This window comes from Lepidochelys kempii, chromosome 1, assembly GCF_965140265.1.
Source record: "Lepidochelys kempii isolate rLepKem1 chromosome 1, rLepKem1.hap2, whole genome shotgun sequence".
Lineage (NCBI taxonomy): Eukaryota > Metazoa > Chordata > Testudines > Cheloniidae > Lepidochelys > Lepidochelys kempii.
Genome location: NC_133256.1, coordinates 205,471,619 through 205,493,644, shown reverse-complemented (window position 1 = coordinate 205,493,644; position 22,026 = coordinate 205,471,619). Strand labels below are relative to the sequence as shown.

The 22,026-nt window shown below is 40.8% G+C and overlaps 1 protein-coding gene across 14 annotated transcripts in view; it reads right to left on the bottom strand.

Moving 5' to 3' along the window:
• The window catches only part of STXBP5L (syntaxin binding protein 5L), a 441,073-nt gene that overhangs the window by 65,653 nt on the left and 353,394 nt on the right, over positions 1–22,026 (bottom strand). For 10 of the 14 annotated variants that reach the window (XM_073309811.1, XM_073309757.1, XM_073309702.1 and 7 more), the window contains one exon: positions 9,329–9,400. In XM_073309811.1, the coding sequence (XP_073165912.1) occupies positions 9,329–9,400 (72 nt within the window). The remainder of the gene's footprint in view (positions 1–9,328; positions 9,401–22,026) is intronic. The other 4 variants (XM_073309732.1, XM_073309794.1, XM_073309785.1 and 1 more) reach the window with 1 other exon arrangement.

The window sequence follows — 22,026 nt, the reverse complement described above, 5'->3', positions numbered from 1 at the left end:
AAAAGAAAAAATAGACAACAGGAGAAGCCCTTACATAAAATAAGTTCCTTCCAGAAGAAATTTTTGAGGTTGTATGGTGGAAAGATTTGAAAAACCAGTTTTATTGGAAAGCTAGTTATAACCGCAACTATGCAATCACTACTGCTGCTCTTCTGTTACTTGGAATCTCATAAGAAAGCCTGTTGTCATTAGATTTCCAGTCAAATTTTGCAGACTCAGATATTGATAATTGAAGTAGGCTCGGATAAGATTCCGAACTTCAGAATGATTAACATAACCATTAAACCTAGCAAGGGGTTCCTTCTAACACTATAAAAATGGTTATGCCTAGTGCTGCCAACTGTAATCAAATTACAAAATATTTTATATTCTAATCTCATGTTCTCATGTGCTCAAATGTTTTAAAATATTTATTTTTTGCTCTGACAGCTTCTTTGCTTGGTCTCTGCCACAAGAGTTTTATTTTTAATTTGAGCCAAATCCCAGGCCTGGCATTGGCTGCAGGTATAGCAGGGTGGGGCTAGCTGAACCCACAGGTTTTCTTTAACCCCTGCTATGCACGGTAGCAGTTTCTCTGCTCCTTCACACACCTAATGATGACACTTAAATAGGCCTGGCAGAATTTGATTTTTAATTTTTTATAAGTTTGATGGCTAATATTGATGTTTACTTTTAAGCATTTTATTTGATTTTTATTGATTTAAATGTTTACACTGGTGGAAAATTATGGAATTCAGAATATGGAGGGTCAGACAATAATTATTTATCGTAGATACTGAGATTAAAAAAGTTAAAACTTTATAACCACTGAAACAAAAATTGTCAACATCACATGTCAAAATATACAAAATAAATATCCTTAAATCGAACTCTAAGTTCCCAAGCAGCATTTTTCTTTACTTTGCCTATCTGTAAATTTCAATTACCTACTGAATTATCTGTGTGTGTGTGTGTGTGTGTATATGTGCTCTCAGTTGCATGTCTAATTGTTATAACTTAGTGTACATATAGCCAAATAAACAAGGGACAGAAATATCTGTTCCTAAAAGTTCCTGAATCAATTTTCCTTAATGAGGTATGGTGAAAAATAGTAAGTTTACTAAATAAGGCACTGATCCTAAAATCTGTTATGTATGGGTTCATGCAGAGCCCTGTTTACTTTATTCATGGCATAAAAGTTTCATCTGAAGCCTCAGAGTTTATAGCCTGGTTTTTCAGAGCAATACTGAGCACTAACAGTTCCAACGGTAGAGTGAAGGTAGTATACAGACTTAACTTTTGAACTCCAAATCACAGACAATAAATAAAAATGTAATTTGGCTATCTTCATTCTAAGAATGAATCTTGCACTCCCGAGTTAAAATAAGGCATCATAATAACACCCACAAAGAGCGAGCTCAAAACATCAATCAACATATTTCTTTCCACTGTCTGAGATTTTTAAACAGGCAATAAATCAATCAAATGTCACTGTATGGTAAACCATACTGTCATCGTGAGAGAGACATTTAAAAAGAGAACTGTTTACATTCTGCAATTTTTACTAATTCATGTTTCCATTAAAAGAAGACTTTTTGTGCAATCTGCCACAACCCAGGTATCCACATACAAACAGAATTTTCCAAATTGTTTTGTTAAAGTTCATTTCCCATCTATCTACAGTATCATGAATCCAACACTAGCATTTAAATGCTAATCAAATTCCACGGGCATACCAGCAAAAAGACTGTTCTCCATCTCTCCTGCCAAACCCCATCGAAATGTGGGCTTGAATTTTTTTCCATTACTCAAAAGACAGTATGTGGTACACTGAGGTTGAGAAATCCTTCCCTCAAGCCATGTAATTCTATGTTCTAGTCCAAAGGGTATTCAGGATGGCCTTTTGATTTTCCAGTTTTATTCACTGCACCTCTGTGGCCTCTAAAATCATACAACAGGGCTAAGTCAAAAGATAATCTCATGTAAGAGGTTTAAATTATTGCCTACTGGAACAGGTTGGATTTGTACTGTAACTAGGACACTGTCATCATGTATAAAGAAAAGGAGTACTTGTGGCACCTTAGAGACTAACCAATTTATTTGAGCATGAGCTTTCGTGAGCTACAGCTCACTTCATTGGATGCATACTGTGGAAACTGCAGAAGACATTATATACACAGAGACCATGAAACAATACCTCCTCCCACCCCACTCTCCTGCTGGTAATAGCTTATCTAAAGTGATCATCAAGTTGGGCCATTTCCAGCACAAATCCAGGTTTTCTCACCCTCTGCCACCCCCCCCCCGCCCCAAACTCACTCTCCTGCTGGTAATAGCCCATCCAAAGTGACCGCTCTCTTTAAAATGTGTATGATAATCAAGGTGGGCCATTTCCAGCACAAATCCAGGTTTTCTCACCCTCCCACCCCCCTCCAAAAACCACACACACAAACTCACTCTCCTGCTGGTAATAGCTCATCCAAAGTGACCACTCTCCCTACAATGACAGGTTTCAGAGTAACAGCCGTGTTAGTCTGTATTCGCAAAAAGAAAAGGAGGACTTGTGGCACCTTAGAGACTAATAAATTGGTTAGTCTCTAAGGTGCCACAAGTCCTCCTTTTCTTTTTTCTCCCTACAATGTGCATGATAATCAAGGTGGGCCATTTCCAGCACAAATACAGGTTTTCTCACCCCCCCACCCCCATACACACACAAATCCATTACAAATCCATTACAATCTACATACCACACAGACTATGCTGACAGCTTGTGCCACACGCTCTCAAAGAAACTGCGGAATCACCTGATCAACATCCTCTACAGCAAACAGGGAAAGATTAAGAATGAGCTCTCAAAAATGGATACTCTCATAAAAAAACAACCTTCCACACAAACTTCCTCTTGGCTGGATTTTACTAAAACTAGACAAGCCATTTACAACGCATACTTTGTTTCTCTACAAAAGAAAAAGGACACTAAACTTTCTAAACTACTACATGCTACAAGGGGCCACAGCAATGGTTCCCTTAACCCACCCAGCAATATTGTTAACCTATCCAACTATACTCTCAGCCCAGCAGAAGCAGCTGTCTTATCTCGGGGCCTCTCCTTCTGCCCCTCCACCCCCACGAACATGATACAGTTCTGTGGTGACCTAGAATCCTATTTTTCGACATCTACGACTCAAGAAATATTTCCAAAATACCTCTGAACAACATTCTAATCCACAGAGGCCTCCCTACCAACATTACAAAAAGAAGGATTCTAGGTGGACTCCTCCTGAAGGTCGAAACAGCAGACTGGACTTCTACATAGACTGCTTCCGCTGACGTGCACGGGCTGAAATTGTGGAAAAGCAGCATCACTTGCCCCATAACCTCAGCCGTGCAGAACACAATGCCATCCACAGCCTCAGAAACAACTCTGACATCATAATAAAAAAGGCTGACAAAGGAGGTGCTGTTGTCATCATGAATAGGTCGGAATATGAACAAGAGGCTGCTCCAACACCACTTTCTACAAGCCATTACCCTATGATCCCACTGAGAGTTACCAAAAGAAACTACAGCATTTGCTCAAGAAACTCCCTGAAAAAGCACAAGATCAAATCCGCACAGACACACCCCTGGAACCCCGAACTGAGATATTCTATCTACTACCCAAGATCCATAAACCTGGAAATCCTGGGCGCCCCATCATCACAGGCATTGGCACCCTGACAGCAGGATTGTCTGGCTATGTAGACTCCCTCCTCAGGCCCTACGCTACCAGCACTCCCAGCTACCTTCGAGACACCACTGACTTCCTGAGGAAACTACAATCCATCAGTGATCTTCCTGATAACACCATCTTGGCCACTATGGATGTAGAAGCCCTCTACACCAACATTCCACACAAAGATGGACTACAAGCCGTCAAGAACACTATCCCCAATAATGTCACGGCTAACTTGTGGCTGAACTTTGTGACTTTGTCCTTACCCATAACTATTTCACATTTGGGGACAATGTATACCTTCAGATCAGCGGCACTGCTATGAGTACCCGCATGGCCCCACAGTATGCCAACATTTTTATGGCTGACTTAGAACAACGCTTCCTCAGCTCTCGTCCCCTAACGCCCCTACTCTACTTGCGCTATATTGATGACATCTTCATCATCTGGACCCATGGAAAAGAAGCCCTTGAGGAATTCCACTATGATTTCAACAATTTCCATCCCACCATCAACCTCAGCCTAGTCCAGTCCACACAAGAGATCCACTTCCTGGACACTACAGTGCTAATAAACAATGGTCACATAAACACCACCCTATACCGGAAACCTACTGACCGCTATTCCTACCTACATGCCTCCAGCTTTCACCCTGACCACACCACACGATCCATCGTCTACAGCCAAGCTCTGCGATACAACCGCATTTGCTCCAACCCCTCAGACAGAGACAAACACCTACAGGATCTCTATCAAGCATTCTAACAACTACAATACCCACCTGCGGAAGTGAAGAAACAGATTGATAGAGCCAGAAGAGTTCCCAGAAGTTACCTACTACAGGACAGGCCTAACAAAGAAAATAACAGAACGCCTCTAGCCGTCACCTTCAGCCCCCAACTAAAACCCCTCCAACGCATTATTAAGGATCTACAACCTATCCTGAAGGATGACCCAACACTCTCACAAACCTTGGGAGACAGGTCAGTCCTTGCCTACAGACAGCCCCCCAACCTGAAGCAAATACTCACCAACAACCACATACCACACAACAGAACCACTAACCCAGGAACCTATCCTTGCAACAAAGCCCGTTGCCAACTGTGCCCACATATCTATTCAGGGGACACCGTCATAGGGCCTAATAACATCAGCCACACTATCAGAGGCTCATTCACCTGCACATCCACCAATGTGATATATGCCGTCATGTGCCAGCAATGCCCCTCTGCCATGTACATTGGTCAAACTGGACAATCTCTACGTAAAAGAATAAATGGACACAAATCAGATGTCAAGAATTATAACATTCATAAACCAGTCGGAGAACACTTCAATCTCTCTGGTCACGCAATCACAGACATGAAGGTCGCTATCTTACAACAAAAAAACTTCAAATCCAGACTCCAGCGAGAAACTGCTGAATTGGAATTCATTTGCAAATTGGATACTATTAATTTAGGCTTAAATAGAGACTGGGAGTGGCTAAGTCATTATGCAAGGTAGCCTATTTCCCCTTGTTTTTTTCTACCCCCCCCCCCCGACGTTCTGGTTAAACTTGGATTTATGCTGGAAATGGCCCACCTTGATTATCATGCACATTGTAAGGAGAGTGGTCAGTTTGGATGAGCTATTGCCAGCAGGAGAGTGAGTTTGTGTGTGTGTGTGTGGGGGTGGTGGTGAGAAAACCTGGATTTGTGCTGGAAATGGCCCATCTTGATTATCATGCACATTGTAGGGAGAGTGGTCACTTTGGATGAGCTATTACCAGCAGGAGAGTGAGTTTGTGTGTGTGGTTTTTGGAGGGGGGGTGGGTGGGAGGGTGAGAAAACCTGGATTTGTGCTGGAAATGGCCCACCTTGATTATCATACACATTTTAAAGAGAGCTGTCACTTTGGATGGGCTATTACCAGCAGGAGAGTGAGTTTGGGGGGGGGGGGGGGCAGAGGGTGAGAAAACCTGGATTTGTGCTGGAAATGGCCCAACTTGATGATCACTTTATATAAGCTATTACCAGCAGGAGAGTGGGGTGGGAGGAGGTATTGTTTCATGGTCTCTGTGTATATAACGTCTTCTGCAGTTTCCACGGTATGCATCCGATGAAGTGAGCTGTAGCTCACGAAAGCTCATGCTCAAATAAATTGGTTAGTCTCTAAGGTGCCACAAGTCCTCCTTTTCTTTTTGCGAATACAGACTAACACGGCTGTTACTCTGAAACCTGTCATCATGTATAAAATAAGGAGTATTCTGTCAGAGCTGCATCGTTAACTCAGGGTTCTAATATTCACAGCACAGGCTCTACAAGTAGAGTCATCAGTGACAAATGACAAATGGTGGAAAAATAGGAGTTTAAACAAATAATTGTATGGAATTCTTGAGTGTTCCTGGGTTAAACTATATTTAATAGTCCTGATGTTACACTATTAGTTACACTATCAAGGGGCAGAAGTACAAAATCCACAAGGAGCAGGGTTTGATGCTGCAAGTACCATTTTTCAGGGGAACCTGGAGTTTGCCATTGCAGCCAAAGCACTGGATAGGATCAAACCAGGAGTCAGGCATGGCAGGATATGTGATTTATCCAAGCAGCCCCCATCAGGAGAGTTCTTATGGAGGCCTGGCTGCAACTGAAAGGACCCTGGATTCTTGATAGAATCCAGCCACATGTTTTGTTCTGGAGGTGAAACTGGGAGTCGTTCACTATGCCCAAGAAGAGAAATTTGCACCCTCTTGCATCAGTGAAAGTGACTCTGGCCCTCTGAATCTACTTTCTGATTCTGATGTATTTGTGGAGGACCAAGTCCTACTGCCTCTTCTGTGGAGAGGACTGTGCAGAGACTGCTATGGAGCCTAGTTCCATGGGCTCCTTGTTTGCCACGTCAAATGAATGCTGTGGGGATCAAAGGGGGACTAGCGGGATTGTGGTTAGTGAATCCATAACAATGCAGATTTACCAATCATCTCCTCAAGAAAAGCAAGGACCAATAATTACAAGGGTTATTGAAGCCCTGAGACTACATTAAGCTTCTCAACGGTTCTTGCAGATTTCCACTCATAAATTCCCTGGAAATCCCATTTTCATAGTTTAGTTACTCCAAGTGTGAGGGGCCCCAGACTTGCCCACTTCTGCAGCTGATATACTGAAATAGAACCATCTTTGCATTTTGCAAATCCACTACCCTTTCTGACATATTAAATAGGCTCATATGAAAAAAACATTTTACTTTAAACCAGAGGTATTTCTGAATGACAGCCACTGCCAATAAAATTTCAGCTGGTGACTAAGTTTTACATTTCAAAGACATAAATACAATAAATATTGGTGTGCTTAGAAGAACTAAGATAGGTAACATGCATAAAAAAAGTCATGGTTTGCCCTGACTACTGCTTTCCAAAAAGACAAACAGTGGAACAAATGTAAGCTCCAGTGCAAAATAACTGCAAATCAACTGATCTAAAGCAGATAGTTTTGGACAGCATTAGAAAAAAATGCACTTAACTTTACTACCATAAGTAGTCCCAATGGCACCTCATCCCTACAAGAGTTAAGCACATGCGTAAGTATTTGCAAGGTTGAGGCCTACGTGAGAATCTCATTTAATATTGAAAAGAGAAAGTAAATTTCTAGTCTCAATGGCTGCAGAGAAAAGTTTGAAAATGCAAACCCCACTGGCTCAAAAAACAGAAGGTAAATAAAAAGAGTCCCAAATTTGTTATTTTTAAGCCAATTTCTCTAGTTTGGGGGGGCCTAACTCGTGATTTTAATTTCTGGGGGCTGACAATACTGTTCTATCCAGTTTCACTTTCATGTTTTCAGATCTGCAAAATTTAAGTTAAAAATACTACAGAGACTGTTTTTTTTTTTTTAAATAACTAATTCTGTTCCAGTTTTAAAAATGCCATTTAAACTTTTATATTGGTCTTAGGTTTTGTAACATACTAATTGCTGGGCCAGATTTGGAGAAACCACGTCCCTTTAAAGTTTAATAAAATATGGGAGCCAAAGGCTGAAGATTTGAAGAGCATGTTTGTGGATGTTTACCTCCTCATGAATAAGAGAAAGAGAAAATAGGATAGTAGCTAAAAATACTTACCAGATGGATGGAAAGGAATTGCTGTTTGCAGCCCCAGAGGCAAAATGGCCACCTTAGGGCTGTAGCTGCTTCTCTCCACCAAATTTAAAGGACCAGCTATTAGAAGACAGTGCTAGGCAATGCTCCTTTAAGACAGTGAGCCCATGCTGGGACAGATCAACACTGACTAGACAATTACAAAAGAAGTTCCTAGGGAAAGAGCTGAACTTGCTTGACAGACTGACAATTTATAGCAATATCCTGAATGAATTTTACTGAATTAAGTTAAACCTTATTGAATTAGTTTCAATGTCTTTGGAGTTCACTGATTTAAAAATGCAATTGTGTATGTGTTACTGTGGAATTGTTCATATTTCCATGGGAAGGGTAAACAGGAGAAAAGCAGGAGGTGATTAGGCAAATTCACTCAGGTTGTAACATCTTCAGAGAAGCCACCCCCTTGGAAAGGTACGTATATACTAATTCAAACTGGATTCTCCAGGGACTCTCAGATATAGAAAGAGGTTTTGGATAAATAGCCTGGTTTTAAACTGGCTCAGGGCCAGTCGGAAGGACTGAGCCTGCTAGAATCCATTAGGATTGGGGTTAACTCTGGTAAACTTATTAGCATGTGCGTAGGTCCTTTTCTTGTTTTTACCATTTTCTCTGTAACGCTTCTACCTTAAGACTAAAATAGCCGTGTATAGAAAGAACTGTGTGGTATTTAGAACTGAACCAGTTGCACCTGCTAATTGTTTCTGAAAGCAAGTAAGCAGGTGTTATTGGGCAACATGTCTATGCTGGGAAAGACACATGGAAAGCAGGGAATGGAGCAGCCTAGCAATACCTCAGTCAAAAGGAAGAGAGATGCAGGACTCCACACAGAAAGGCAATGGCTGGGGAGCACGAAGCTGAAAGTGAGTGCCCTTGCTGAACCACCGAGGGGAAATTGCTCTGAACTGTGACACTCCTACTTCCAGGCCAATTTTGCCACTAATTTCTATTAGTGATGGTAGACAACCCGTGGTTTTCAGAGATGGAGGCTGGTGTGATTAAGTTTTCTTTGATATGTTTCTATAACAAAATTCTAGAAGCTCTTTAGACATCAGCGACTTCCAAGAGTTAAAATTTACCATCGCCACATCACAACATTTCAAATTATTATATAATAAAAAAACCCACAGAGTCACCCTATTTTGAAAACATCACTTAAAAAGGTCAGTTAGAAAGCCCTCTCTAATGATCTGAAGAATTATTCTCTAACAAAAAAATTGAGAGAGTCAATGTGAAATACAGGAATATTGTCCTTCAAGAAACTGTCAGTTCAAATGATTTCATCCCTCTTTCCCCCACCACACACCATCCTCAATTTACCTTTTCTTTAATTTAAATGTACTGTCTTAGCATCATGCCTTGATATGTAGCAAGCTCTCCGCTCTAAACAAAATCTTCTGTTTACAAATGTAAATGACTATGTACTTCACTTCCAAGGGATTAATGAAACACAGAAATGCATGACATGAATGGCTCATACAGATAGCAGGAAGAGATACCAATCACCTTTACCTGAAGTGGGAGACTTGCAACGCTCTAGCTCCAGGGAAACTGGACTGTCAGTAAGTTCAGTCAAGCCTGAAAAAAATTGAGTTAAAAAGTTAAGTTAAAATCTAGCAGGGTGCACTTCAACTTTCTTGGCTGACTTCACATAATAAATGAGACCATGTAAATAAAGCTTGAAAGTTAAATGGCTGTGGTATGACTCAGCCCTACTCATTCTTGTCAAATTGATATGAAAATAATTCTGCATATTTTCAACTTCTGCAGAAAGAAAAAAAATACTCAGGTGGGAAAGAAATAGTGACACAGAAAGAAGAGGAAATTGAGTAGGGGTGAAAAAACAAAAAAGAGCCCAATCATTTAAATATCAAAAAGAAAAGGAGTACTTGTGGCACCTTAGAGACTAACCAATTTATTTGAGCATGAGCTCATGCTCAAATAAATTGGTTAGTCTCTAAGGTGCCACAAGTACTCCTTTTCTTTTTGCGAATACAGACTAACACGGCTGTTACTCTGAAACCTGTCATTTAAATATCAGGTTCTTTAGATTTATTCACACATGATGGTTAATATTGAGAAATAAATGTAAAGATGATGGTAATGCTATCTGAAAGTAACAGTGAATGTTTATGATGCAAGATAGTTTATACATTTGTTTTAAACACACACGGACACTGTTTAGGGATTTAGTTGTGATAGTAAACCACACACTGCAGTGTGGACAATGCAGAATTACGACTTCCCATTGGGGCCTCTTGCAACACCACATTCACTCCCCTTTGCACAGGGCTATGGACTCCCCCCATCTGAGGCCCTACTCTATAGAAAGCTGTCTACACTCAAGATTTGCTGTAAAATTTCCCACCATATCTGGCCCCGCTGGTGTTAACAGTGGGAATGCTAGCGTGGTCTGGCTGCTGGCGTTTTTACTACCACATAATCTAGATCTGCTCGGAACAGGGATATACACAGAGCCAAAAATACAGTGACTTGTCTTCCACAGCTGCTATCACTGGTGGAGTTATTCCAGTGCTAGAATAACAAAGGGAGAATTTTAAAAAAAATTCAACCTAAATCAACCTAGTAGTGCTAGGACTACAATTATGTCCAACTCTTGCACAGGGGAATATCACTATCAAGATCTTAGTGTTTAGGATCAAAGACCCTGAGCACTGCCTCTAACTTTTCACTTTCAAGCAACTCTGTATCCAATTAATCATGGAAGTATGATCAAACATAGGCACCTGATTTTATATGAAGCCTATAAACTATATTGTTTGCACCTGCTTGGAGCTACAAAACTGCAGGCTCAGAATCAGATACCGGTTTTGAAAATGTGTTCATGTCTGACTTGGTCATTTTTGTAAGAATTATGGCCAACATTTTCAAACCAGAGTTACTGAAGCTGGGGTCCTACATCCATAATTACATTCCTAAATAAAATTGGTTGGATTTTCGGAAGTGCTGAACACCTGCAGCTCCAGTTAACTTCAAGTCAAAGATATTTTTGCAATTTAATAAGCTACAGAGCTAGTCAATGTACTTGAACAGTACCTAACTGTGACAAATGTGAAGCTGCTTTGTGATAATTTATGAATGTTGTATGTTGGCCTGATTATTGGGATGTTTGCTGTATGACTCTATTGTGTAATTTATTAGAGAGCTGTATGGGAATACAGGCAGGAAGAAAAAGAATAGCTTAAGACAGCCACCTTAGTAAACACTTAACAGTGGTTAAGGGACAATGCTAGAACTATTAGCTTTGATGAGTTTTCCTCTGTCTCCTGCTGAGGACTGATTTTGACCTGAAGAATCAAGGCCCACAAGCTCAGGAGAAGCTAGGCCTGCTCATGTCTCCATCACAGGATGGCAGGGCTCTAGCTAATATAGACAATTGTTTAGACTGTTTGTTGCTTCAAAATCCTTTTTCTCTAAAAGCTTTGTTCTTACAACAAAATAAGCAATGCTTTGGTTTTTAAGGAGGTTGTTTGGTCAATTATGTACCACGGAGCATAGGTCTCAAAAGAAAGAACGGCAGGTGCTTGAATGCAGACAGACCTGCAGGGTAAAGTTGGTGGATATACAGGGTACTGCAATCCAGGGCCCAAACTAAGAGTGGGAGATTTGCAAAATTCTGCCAAAAGAGATGTAAAAGCATGAGGCCAAACACATGAGGATGTGTGCTCAGAGAAACCAGGAAGGGGACAGAGATGTAGTTAGCCCTATTACTGTGACACTAACATACAACACTTGTAGTTACTTAGTAACATCAGATTTATTAAAGGCCTTTAAGAGACATAATTCAGAGAATGGTTTACATCTACTCCAAAAGGCTTTAGATAAGTAAAGTAAAAATCCCCATAAAAGCCCTCTGACAATACCAGTATTTGCAACTGTTCAAGTTGTAAGAATATCATTCTGTTGTGATTCACTTGTGTTTATGGTAAGTTTGCTAAATCTTGTACAGTTGGTGACATATCATATATGAGATTTTGTTACTGAGTATAACACATTTTATATGAAAGTCAGTGTTAGTGTAAACAATACAGCCACTAAAAATAAAGGAAACACACCAGAACACATTAATACACGTTACCATTCTGAAAAACTTACAAAGCAAATATAATTAGATTGTAACTGTTCCCTTATCTTTATCACCATTGTGCCAACCTACAACAAAAATATGGTGTTCTATAATGTAGAAACATAGGAATTGCCATAATGGATCAGACCCGTGGTCCATCCAGTCCAGAATCTTGTCTCTGACAATGACCAGCACCAGATGCTTCAGAGAAAGATGCAAAAAACCCTATAGCAGACAGCTGTGGGTTAATTTGCTCTGCATGAAGGTCTTATTCTAATCTTCACTGGTTAGAGACTGGTTTAAGTGCTGAAGCATGACATTTTTTTGCTTCCAAAGTCCTTTTTGCATAAACTATTATAACTCTGATAGAATGATCCAATCGCTCTTTGAATCCTAGTAAATTCTTGACCTCATTACATCATGTAGCAATGAGTTCCACAGTCTAATTATACCTCGATTGAAAAAAGTATTTCCTTTTATCAGTTTTGATTGAAAAAGTATTTCCTTTTATCAGTTTTGAATTTGCTACCTTTCAGTTTTATTGAGTATCCCCTTTTTCTTCTGTTGTATGATAAGAACATCATAACTCCATACCTGCCTTCTCGATACCATTCATTATCTTCTACATATATATTATCATGTCCCCTCTCTTTTTGCCTCCTTTTTAAAGTAAACAGTTAAAAAAATTTTAAAGTCTCTTCCTATGAGTTTGTCTTTGTACTTAGTCTTCCTTGTCACCCCTCTCTGAACTACCTTTCTTTAGGAAATCTCAGGAGAATAGACACTAAAATTACATTATAGAAGGAATAACAGTGACCATTACAATCATGGTTACATTTCTGTTCCAAACTAAGGTCCTGATGTCAGTTGTTGAGAACTTTTTCTGAAATTTTTAATTTTTACATAGAAATTTCTGAGGCTCAATCTCTGCCCAGAGCTGAAATTTTTGGAAAACTTGAGAAGAAATTATTCAGCAAATTTTGAGTTCAAGTAGAATGAAAAAAAAAAACCCTTCCTTCCCTCCATCTTTGAGAAGATGTGCTTTTTAATGTTTTAGGTAATTTTGATTTTACCAAGTTATGATCTTGTGAAAGTGCACAGCACATTGTGTACCAGATTTTTTGTCTGTACTGCATATAGCTAAGGATGAGTAAAAGTTTGTGCTGTGTTTACATACATGGCTAACAGCGAATTATTTATCATATGTATTGTGATAGCACTTAGAGGTCCCTGCCCCACACTGCTAGGCATTGTACAAACATAACAAAAAGAGGGTTCCTTCCCCAAAGAGTTTCTTGAAAGTTTGAAGGGGCTAGGATTAGCTGCTGTGCACTTTGTAAGATTTGCTGGAAAGAGGACCACTCTGATGGACCTTAGGAGTTATGTATCTGGGAAAGGTGCTTTCCACCTTCCTCAGCTGCGTAGCTCCTGAGTCACAGAGCAGGATTCCTTTCTGTGGGCTTTCTAAGGTGTGTGAAACAATGTTGTCTAGTCAAATCATTCCACATTATTGCCACTTTGTTGAAAGACCTGGAAGTGCAAAGCTCCTTTAAAAAATGCTTTTTGTCTTAAAAAATAAAAACTCTTAACCTTTTCTCGCTGGTGTGTAGACATTATGATGTGCTGTTAATATACTTTAAAATGTAATATATTTGAATATATTTAAAACTGTATAAAGTTTCAGTGTACAATTATTCATATTAGGCACACATGTATAGCATCTTGTAACAATATATTAATTACACTGGATATGGTTCTTATACAAACAGCAATATATTAATTATAAAATAGGGAAACAGTTAATATTTGCTAGCATATACAGATCATCAACAGTAACAGATATTTTAGCTTTGCCATCAACTTGCTCATGCTCTGAATTGCACCAAAAGAAGACTGCACTGGTGGTTGAAAAGAAAATGTAGAATACACAGGGGAAGACAAAAATCATTAAAATATATACCTTAGGGAGAAAAGAACTTATTACAGAATAAAGTCTGAGTGGAATTTTAAAAAATGCCTAAGTTATTTAAGAAGCAAAATCCAATGATTTTCAATGGGACATTGGCTCCTAAATAACTTAGGAGAAAAGAAAAGCACGTAGGTGCTTTGGAAAATTTTATTCTATGTCAATAAAGATATATTGGACTGTTGTAGCACTGAAATTAAGATAAAGTATAAAAATTGAAAATAGTTACAAGACGATGTCTTTATTCAATGTAGAAATATTCTATATTGCACTGTATTTATGAAATAGGAGGTAATCTTGTAAATATATTGTAATGAATAAGCATAAAGTGCAGAGTTAGGTAACGACTTGAGTGCTTATCCGTGCAAATGTAAATGTAAATATTCTCCTGATTTATGGATTACTATATATATTTTGATATCCAGGAACAATAGTAGTATTTACTTGTTTCAGTGGGGAAATGAAAGGACTTTCAACATTTTTACCTACGTTTTATACTCATGACTTATTTACCAGTGTATGCCTGATGTATAAAGTAATTCAGTGTTAAGATGGTGCATATCCTTCCACTATAAAATTGATATTCAGGTAAAAAAGGTGTGAATGGATAAATTACTAAGAAGTTAACTCACATATTACACACTAAAAAAATATACCAGAGCAAGGTTATCTAAAGTTGATAACCACTGATGATTAAGTCATAAGTTGTAAACTGCATCTGAATGTTAAGGAAAGGTATCCCTTTTCAAAAGCAAAAGACCGGGATGACACACTTGTAAAGGGGTGAGGGGTCTCTATACTATAAATATTACACTAAAAAAAAAACCCACCCTACATTAAAAGAACGCTATTAAGGTTGCAAAGTCAAGCCCTCCAAAGTTAGGAAATGCCAGAATTATGTTTCCCTGTGCAGCTTAATTTGCCCCTTGTAAGTATGAATTATGATAAGTTTGCAGATGATATCAAGCTGGGAGGGGTTGCAAGTCCTTTGGAGGATAGGATTAAAATTCAAAATGATCTGGACAAACTGGAGACATGGTCTGAAGTAAATAGGATGAAATTCAATAAGGACAAATGCAAAGTCCTCCACTTAGGAAGGAACAATCAGATGCACACATACAAAATGGGAAATGACTTCCTAGGAAGGAGTACTGCGGAAAGGGATCTGGGGGTCATAGTGGATCACAAGCTAAATATGAGTCAACAGTGTAACACTGTTGCAAAAAAAGCAAACATCATTCTGGGATGTATTTAGCAGGAGTATTGTAAGCAAGACACGAGAAGTAATTCTTCCGCTCTACTCCGCGTTGATTAGGCCTCAAGTGGAGTACTGTGTCCAGTTCTGGATGCCACATTTCAGGAAAGATGTGGACAAATTGGAGAAAGTCCAGAGAAGAGCAACAAAAATGATTAAAGGTCTAGAAAACATAACTTATGAGGGAAAAAGAAAAGGAGTACTTGTGGCACCTTAGAGACTAACCAATTTATTAGAGCATAAGCTTTCGTGAGCTACAGCTCACTTCATCAGATGCGTATCGTGGAAACTGCAGCAGACTTTATATATACACACAGAATATGAAACAATACCTCCTCCCACCCCACTGTCCTGCTGGTAATAGCTTATCTAAAGTGATCATCAGGTGGGTCATTTCCAGCACAAATCCAGGTTTTCTCACCCTCCACCCCCCCACACAAATTCACTCTCCTGCTGGTGATAGCCCATCCAAAGTGACAACTCTTTACACAATGTGCATGACAATCAAGTTGGGCTATTTCCTGCACAAATCCAGGTTTTCTCACATCCCCCCCACCCCCATACACACACAAACTCACTCTCCTGCTGGTAATAGCTCATCCAAACTTGAAGAGTGGTCAGTTTGGATGAGCTATTACCAGCAGGAGAGTGAGTTTGTGTGTGTATGGGGGTGGGGGGGATGTGAGAAAACCTGGATTTGTGCAGGAAATAGCCCAACTTGATTGTCATGCACATTGTGTAAAGAGTTGTCACTTTGGATGGGCTATCACCAGCAGGAGAGTGAATTTGTGTGGGGGGGTGGAGGGTGAGAAAACCTGGATTTGTGCTGGAAATGGCCCACCTGATGATCACTTTAGATAAGCTATTACCAGCAGGACAGTGGGGTGGGAGGAGGTATTGTTTCATATTCTGTGTGTATATATAAAGTCTGCTGCAGTTTCCACGATACGCATCTGATGAAGTGAGCTGTAGCTCACGAAAGCTTATGCTCTAATAAATTGGTTAGTCTCTAAGGTGCCACAAGTACTCCTTTTCTTTTTGCGAATACAGACTAACATGGCTGTTACTCTGTAACCTATGAGGGAAGATTGAAAAAATTGGGTTTGTTTAGTCTGGAGAAGAGAAGACTGAGAGGGGACATGATAAGAGTTTTCAAGTACATAAAAGGTTGTTACAAGGAGGAGGAGACAAATTGTTCTCCTTAACCACTGAGGATAGGACAAGAAGCAATGGGCTAAAATTGCAGCAAGGGCGGTTTAGGTTGGACATTAGGAAAAAGTTCCTAACTGTCAGAGTGGTTAAGCATTGCAATAAATTGCCTAGGGAGGTTGTGGAATCTCCATTATTGGGGATTTTTAAGAGCAGGTTGGACAAACACCTGTCGGGGATGGTCTTGATAATACTTAGTCCTGCCTTGAGTGCAGGGGACTGGACTAGATGACCTCTCGAGGTCCCTTCCAGTTCTATCATAGAATCATAGAATATCAGGGTTGGAAGGGACCTCAGGAGGTCATCTAGTCCAACCCACTGCTCAAAGCAGGACCGATCCCCGACTAAATCATCCCAGCCAGGGCTTTGTCAAGCCTGACCTTAAAAACTTCTAAGGAAGGAGATTCCACCACCTCCGTAGGTAACGCATTCCAGTGTTTCACCACCCTCCTAGTGAAAAAGTTTTTCCTAATATCCAACCTAAATCTCCCCCACTGCAACTTGAGACCATTACTCCTTGTTCTGTCATCTGCTACCACTGAGAACAGTCTAGAGCCATCCTCTTTGGAACCCCCTTTCAGGTAGTTGAAAGCAGCTATCAAATCCCCCCTCATTCTTCTCTTCTGAAGACTAAACATCCCCAGTTCCCTCAGCTTCTCCTCATAGGTCATGTGTTCCAGTCCCCTAATCATTTTTGTTGCCCTCCACTGGACTCTTTCCAATTTTTCCACATCCTTCTTGTAGTGTGGGGCCCAAAACTGGACATAGTACTCCAGATGAGGCCTCACCAATGTCGAATAGAGGGGAATGATCACGTCCCTCGATCTGCTGGCAATGCCCCTACTTATACATCCCAAAATGCCATTGGCCTTCTTGGCAACAAGGGCACACTGTTGACTCATATCCAACTTCTCGTCCACTGTAATCCCTAGGTCCTTCTCTGCAGAACTGCTGCCGAGCCATTCGGTCCCTCGTCTGTAACGGTGCATGGGATTCTTCCGTCCTAAGTGCAGGACTCTGCACTTGTCCTTGTTGTACCTCATCAGATTTCTTTTGGCCCAATCCTCCAATTTGTCTAGGTCCCTCTGTATCCTATCCCTGCCCTCCAGCGTATCTACCTCTCCTCCCAGTTTAGTGTCATCTGCAAACTTGCTGAGGATGCAATCCACACCATCCTCCAGATCATTTATGAAGATATTGAACAAAACCGGCCCCAGGACCGACCCCTGGGCACTCCACTTGATACCGGCTGCCACCTGATTCTATACAGGCTCTAATTACATGATCACACGCTATTTTTGTCACAGGACCCTGCCTCTTTTAGTGTACAGAATGGCTGGTGCTCACTTAATGAGAATCCATTCAATATTTTGTTTTATCCTGATTTACTGCACACTATTCAAATCAGGCTCAAAAGACAGAATGATTAATTTCCTCCAGGGCTTTTATATGGTTCTCATCACTCTAGTATCTGGGTGCTTCACAAACGTTGATTTATTTTCACAATATCATTATGTGGTGAGGAGGGAGTATTATTTCCAGGTGCAATTCAAGGGGTTGATTATTATTCTATAATGACCCTTAAAATTTGGGTCTCCAATCCTTTTTTCTTTTTGTTGGGACACTTGCTGATGATCTCTAAATTGGTATGTCTGGAGGCTGAGTACTTAGATTTCTCAGTGAAACGTCCCTGATTCTGAAACCTGCTTTTTCCAGTGGATCAATGATACCCTCATCTGTTGAGCTTCTGGACACTTTGCAAAGCCTGTCTATTTCCTCAGGCTGTGTCTTATAAGATGGTCTAAAAGAGACTGGATTTCTCTTCCCGTATGGTGAGTTCTCTGATATTCTATTGGTGAGGCTGTGTCACTTTACTCTGGGTTAATGCATGTGTTTTATATTTATGTCCTGGTATCTAGATTGTATGCAACTCTGGGAGGAGGATTACTGCAACTCCTGCAGAAACCAAAAACAGTGTGTGGCGGGGGAGGGGGAAGGGGGTGATTAAGGTGAATCACATGGGTTGTAAACATCTCCAGATAGGTACCACCCCTGGGGAGGCTTGAATATACTACTTTAAACTGGATTTTCCAGTGACCAACAAAGAATGCGCTTTTGGCTGCATTTAAACTGACTTTGGAACTTCTGTCTGATCATAGAATCATAGAATATCAGCGTTGGAAGGGACCTCAGGAGGTCATCTAGTCCAACCCCCTGCTCAAAAGCAGGACCAATCCCCAATTAAATCATCCCAGCCAGGGCTTTGTCAATCCTGACCTTAAAAACTTCTAAGGAAGGAGATTCCACCACCTCCCTAGGCAATGCATTCCAGTGTTTCACCACCCTCCTAGTGAAAAAGTTTTTCCTAATATCCAACCTAAACCTCCCCCACTGCAACTTGAGACCATTACTCCTTGTCCTGTCCTCTTCTACCACTGAGAATAGTCTAGAACCATCCTCTCTGGAACCACCTCTCAGGTAGTTGAAAGCAGCTATCAAATCCCCCCTCATTCTTCTCTTCTGCAGACTAAACAATCCCAGTTCCCTCAGCCTCTCCTCATAAGTCATGTGTTCCAGACCCCTAATCATTTTTGTTGCCCTTCGCTGGACTCTTTCCAATTTATCCACAGCAAGTGAACAGGACCTTCTGTCCAAGGGGGACCCAACCCTTGCAAAAGTTTATGGCCTACTAGGGCCCCATCAGACAGATTGGTGACTCCTGTTATGTTTAGTTTATGTTTAAATCTGTTTATTGTTTTTATTATGTTTTCTCTGTAACTGCTGGCAATGCACTGTTCACAGCCTTTGGAGAGAAAGCACAGTGCAAGCAAATGCCATTAGGCAGATTGGCTTACTGGAGAGATCCCTGTGTGTGGCAGGGGGCTGTGCGGCCTTACAACTCCTAGTCAGAAGGGAGTGGGACAGGGTCCTTGCTCAGAGACAGGTGATAGCTGGAGATCTGAGACCTGACTGGGCTCTCCTGGAGTGAACCATGGAAGGGAAACAGATGCTGTTACTCTGAAACTGTGACACTCGTTACAAAGGAACATGGCTGCCAGCAGTTGCAATGAAAACACAATGGGTTGGAAGCAGAGTCAAAGTCACCCTCACACCAGTCCTCACTCTTCTCCTCAACCTCTTACTCTCCTCAGGTTCCTTCCACATACAATATAAATATGTTTTGGTCTCTCTATAAAAAGAGCCCAGACTTGATTCCACTTCCCCTTCAAATTTATCACCCCATGTCCCTTCCCCCTTCATCTCCAAACCCACTGAGTGTGCTGTCTACAACGGCTGTCTGAAATTCCTCTTCTCCAAGTCCATTCTAGGTGCCTTTCACTCTGGTTTCCACCCCCTACAGTCTACTGAAACGGCACTCATCAAACTCTCCAATGACCTCTCTTTGGCCAAATATGAAGGCTGCTACTCCACCCTCATCCTCCTTGACTTATCAACTGCCTTTGACAATGCTAACCTTTTGAAATCCTGTTATCTCTAGGTTTCTGTGACTCTGTCCTCTCCTGGTTTTCCTCTGACCTCTTGGATATCTCCTTCAGTGTCCATCTTGGTGGGTCATCTTCTTTCCCTTTTCCTCTTTTGGTGGGGGTCACTGAAGGCTACCTTGGCCCTTTTCACTTCATAGAATCATAGAATCATAGAATACCAGGGTTGGAAGGGACCTCAGGAGGTCATCTAGTCCAACCCCCTACTCAAAGCAGGACCAATCCCCAATTTTTGCCCCAGATCCCAAATGGCCCCCTCAAGGATTGAACTCACAACCCTGGGTTTAGCAGGCCAATGCTCAAACCACTGAGCTATCCCTCCCCACTTCTCCCTCTATACCCTGTCTCTGGGTGCTTTTGAATACCATCTTTATGCTGATGACTCACAAATTTGCCTCTCCACTCTGGACTTATCTCCCTCCATCCAAATTAAAATCTCTGTCTTTTTGGATCTCCTCATGGATTTTCAGATCAGGTTGCATATAAATCTGGATCCTTCTTGATGCACATCTCTTCCAAGAATCCAACCATTCTTCTCTCTCCTATCTGCCAAAACTCTTCTCCAGCACAGATCATCATGCTCCTTGACTACTGTAATCTCTTCCTTTCTGGCCACAATGCCTGCAAGCTTGCTTCCTCAAATCCATTCAAATCACTACTTCTAAGATCAGCTTCTTGGTTCATTGTTCTGATTATGTCAATACCCTCTTTAAGTCCTTCCATTAGCTCTCCTTGTCCTCACAAAGGTCTCCACCGTTCAGGCCTCAACCTACCACAAGGTTGACTCCCACCTGTGCTCTGCCAATAATGCCAGCCTCAATTTCCCAATTCTCTGGTTCTCCAACAAACACTTTTGTGCTTTCTCTTTTGCTACCACTTATGAGTAGGGAAAACTTCCCATCAAAATTTGTAAAGCTATTGCCATATCCTCCTGAAAACTCACCTCTTCTGTAAGGTGTACTGTAAAGTAGAACCTGAGATTAGCTAGGCAAGTGGAAAGCTGTGATCATTACTACTGATCAGCTAAAAACTGGCACGTTCTATTATATTTCTTTGTGACACCATCTCTCCCTCCCAATCCTTGCCAACTGCTTTGTTTCACCCACCTGTTATGTCTTGTCTTTTAGGCTGAAAGCAATTTTGGGTCAGGGACTGTCATTTATTATGTTTGTACAGCACATACTGCAATATAAATGTTAAATAATGAACAAAATAAAATTCCTGAGGAAACAGAGAAGGCAGATGATGGAGGGAGCTTTCAGCCAGATACCTGAGTGACTTTAGGGAGGCCTTTTCTGATTTAGGTATTGAAGCTGGAAAGCAGACAATACATACTTTAAAAAATTGTGGTAGCAGCTTGTTTCTCCATCTTCCAGTTATAAATCAAATAAAATTAGCAGGAATTGGGCAATTATGTTTTAAAACATTCTATGTCATAGGCGTTATTCCTTTAACAAATCACATTCCTTTAAACAGGTTACCAGATTTATGACTGGCCTCACATTTAGTGAACAAATGGTTCACATTTTTAAAAGCTTCAAACATTTTACCCACTTTCAGTACAAAATGCATTGCTACGGGTGGGATAAATATTGTACACTGGAATCTAGTGTAAGCACAGAACCACATTTTAATGGCATTATGTACAAATACTTTGCAGTAGGCTATCAAGCCACTGTTCCCCATTAATGATCTTACCCTCCTTGAGTACTTAGCTTAATTGGCCTATCCAGCTCTTCTATGAAAACTGGTTTAAAAAGAGTTGAGCAAGAGGCCAGTTCATTAAGGGTATGTTCACACTTTGAACTGGACAGTGTAACTTCCAGCTCTAGGGAAAACATAGCCTTGCCAGCTGTGATTGAGCCAGAGAGCTAAAAACAGAGTATAACCAAGGTGATGCAAGCAGCTGGAGGGGCTAGCTGACCTGAGTATGTACCTGTCCAAGATGTTAGGTATGTACTCAGGGTGGCTAGCACCTCCTGACGCTCGCACGGTGGCAGCTACATTCTATTTTTAGCAAGATAACTCCATCAGAAGTAGTGTGGGTATGTCTTCTTAAGCTGGAAATTACACATCCAGCTTGAAAAGCAGATGTACCCTATGAAGCACACAGCAGGGCCTCATAAGTCATTTCTGCAATATGAATTATAGCCTAGTGCATCACACACTGTGTATAAAACAGTA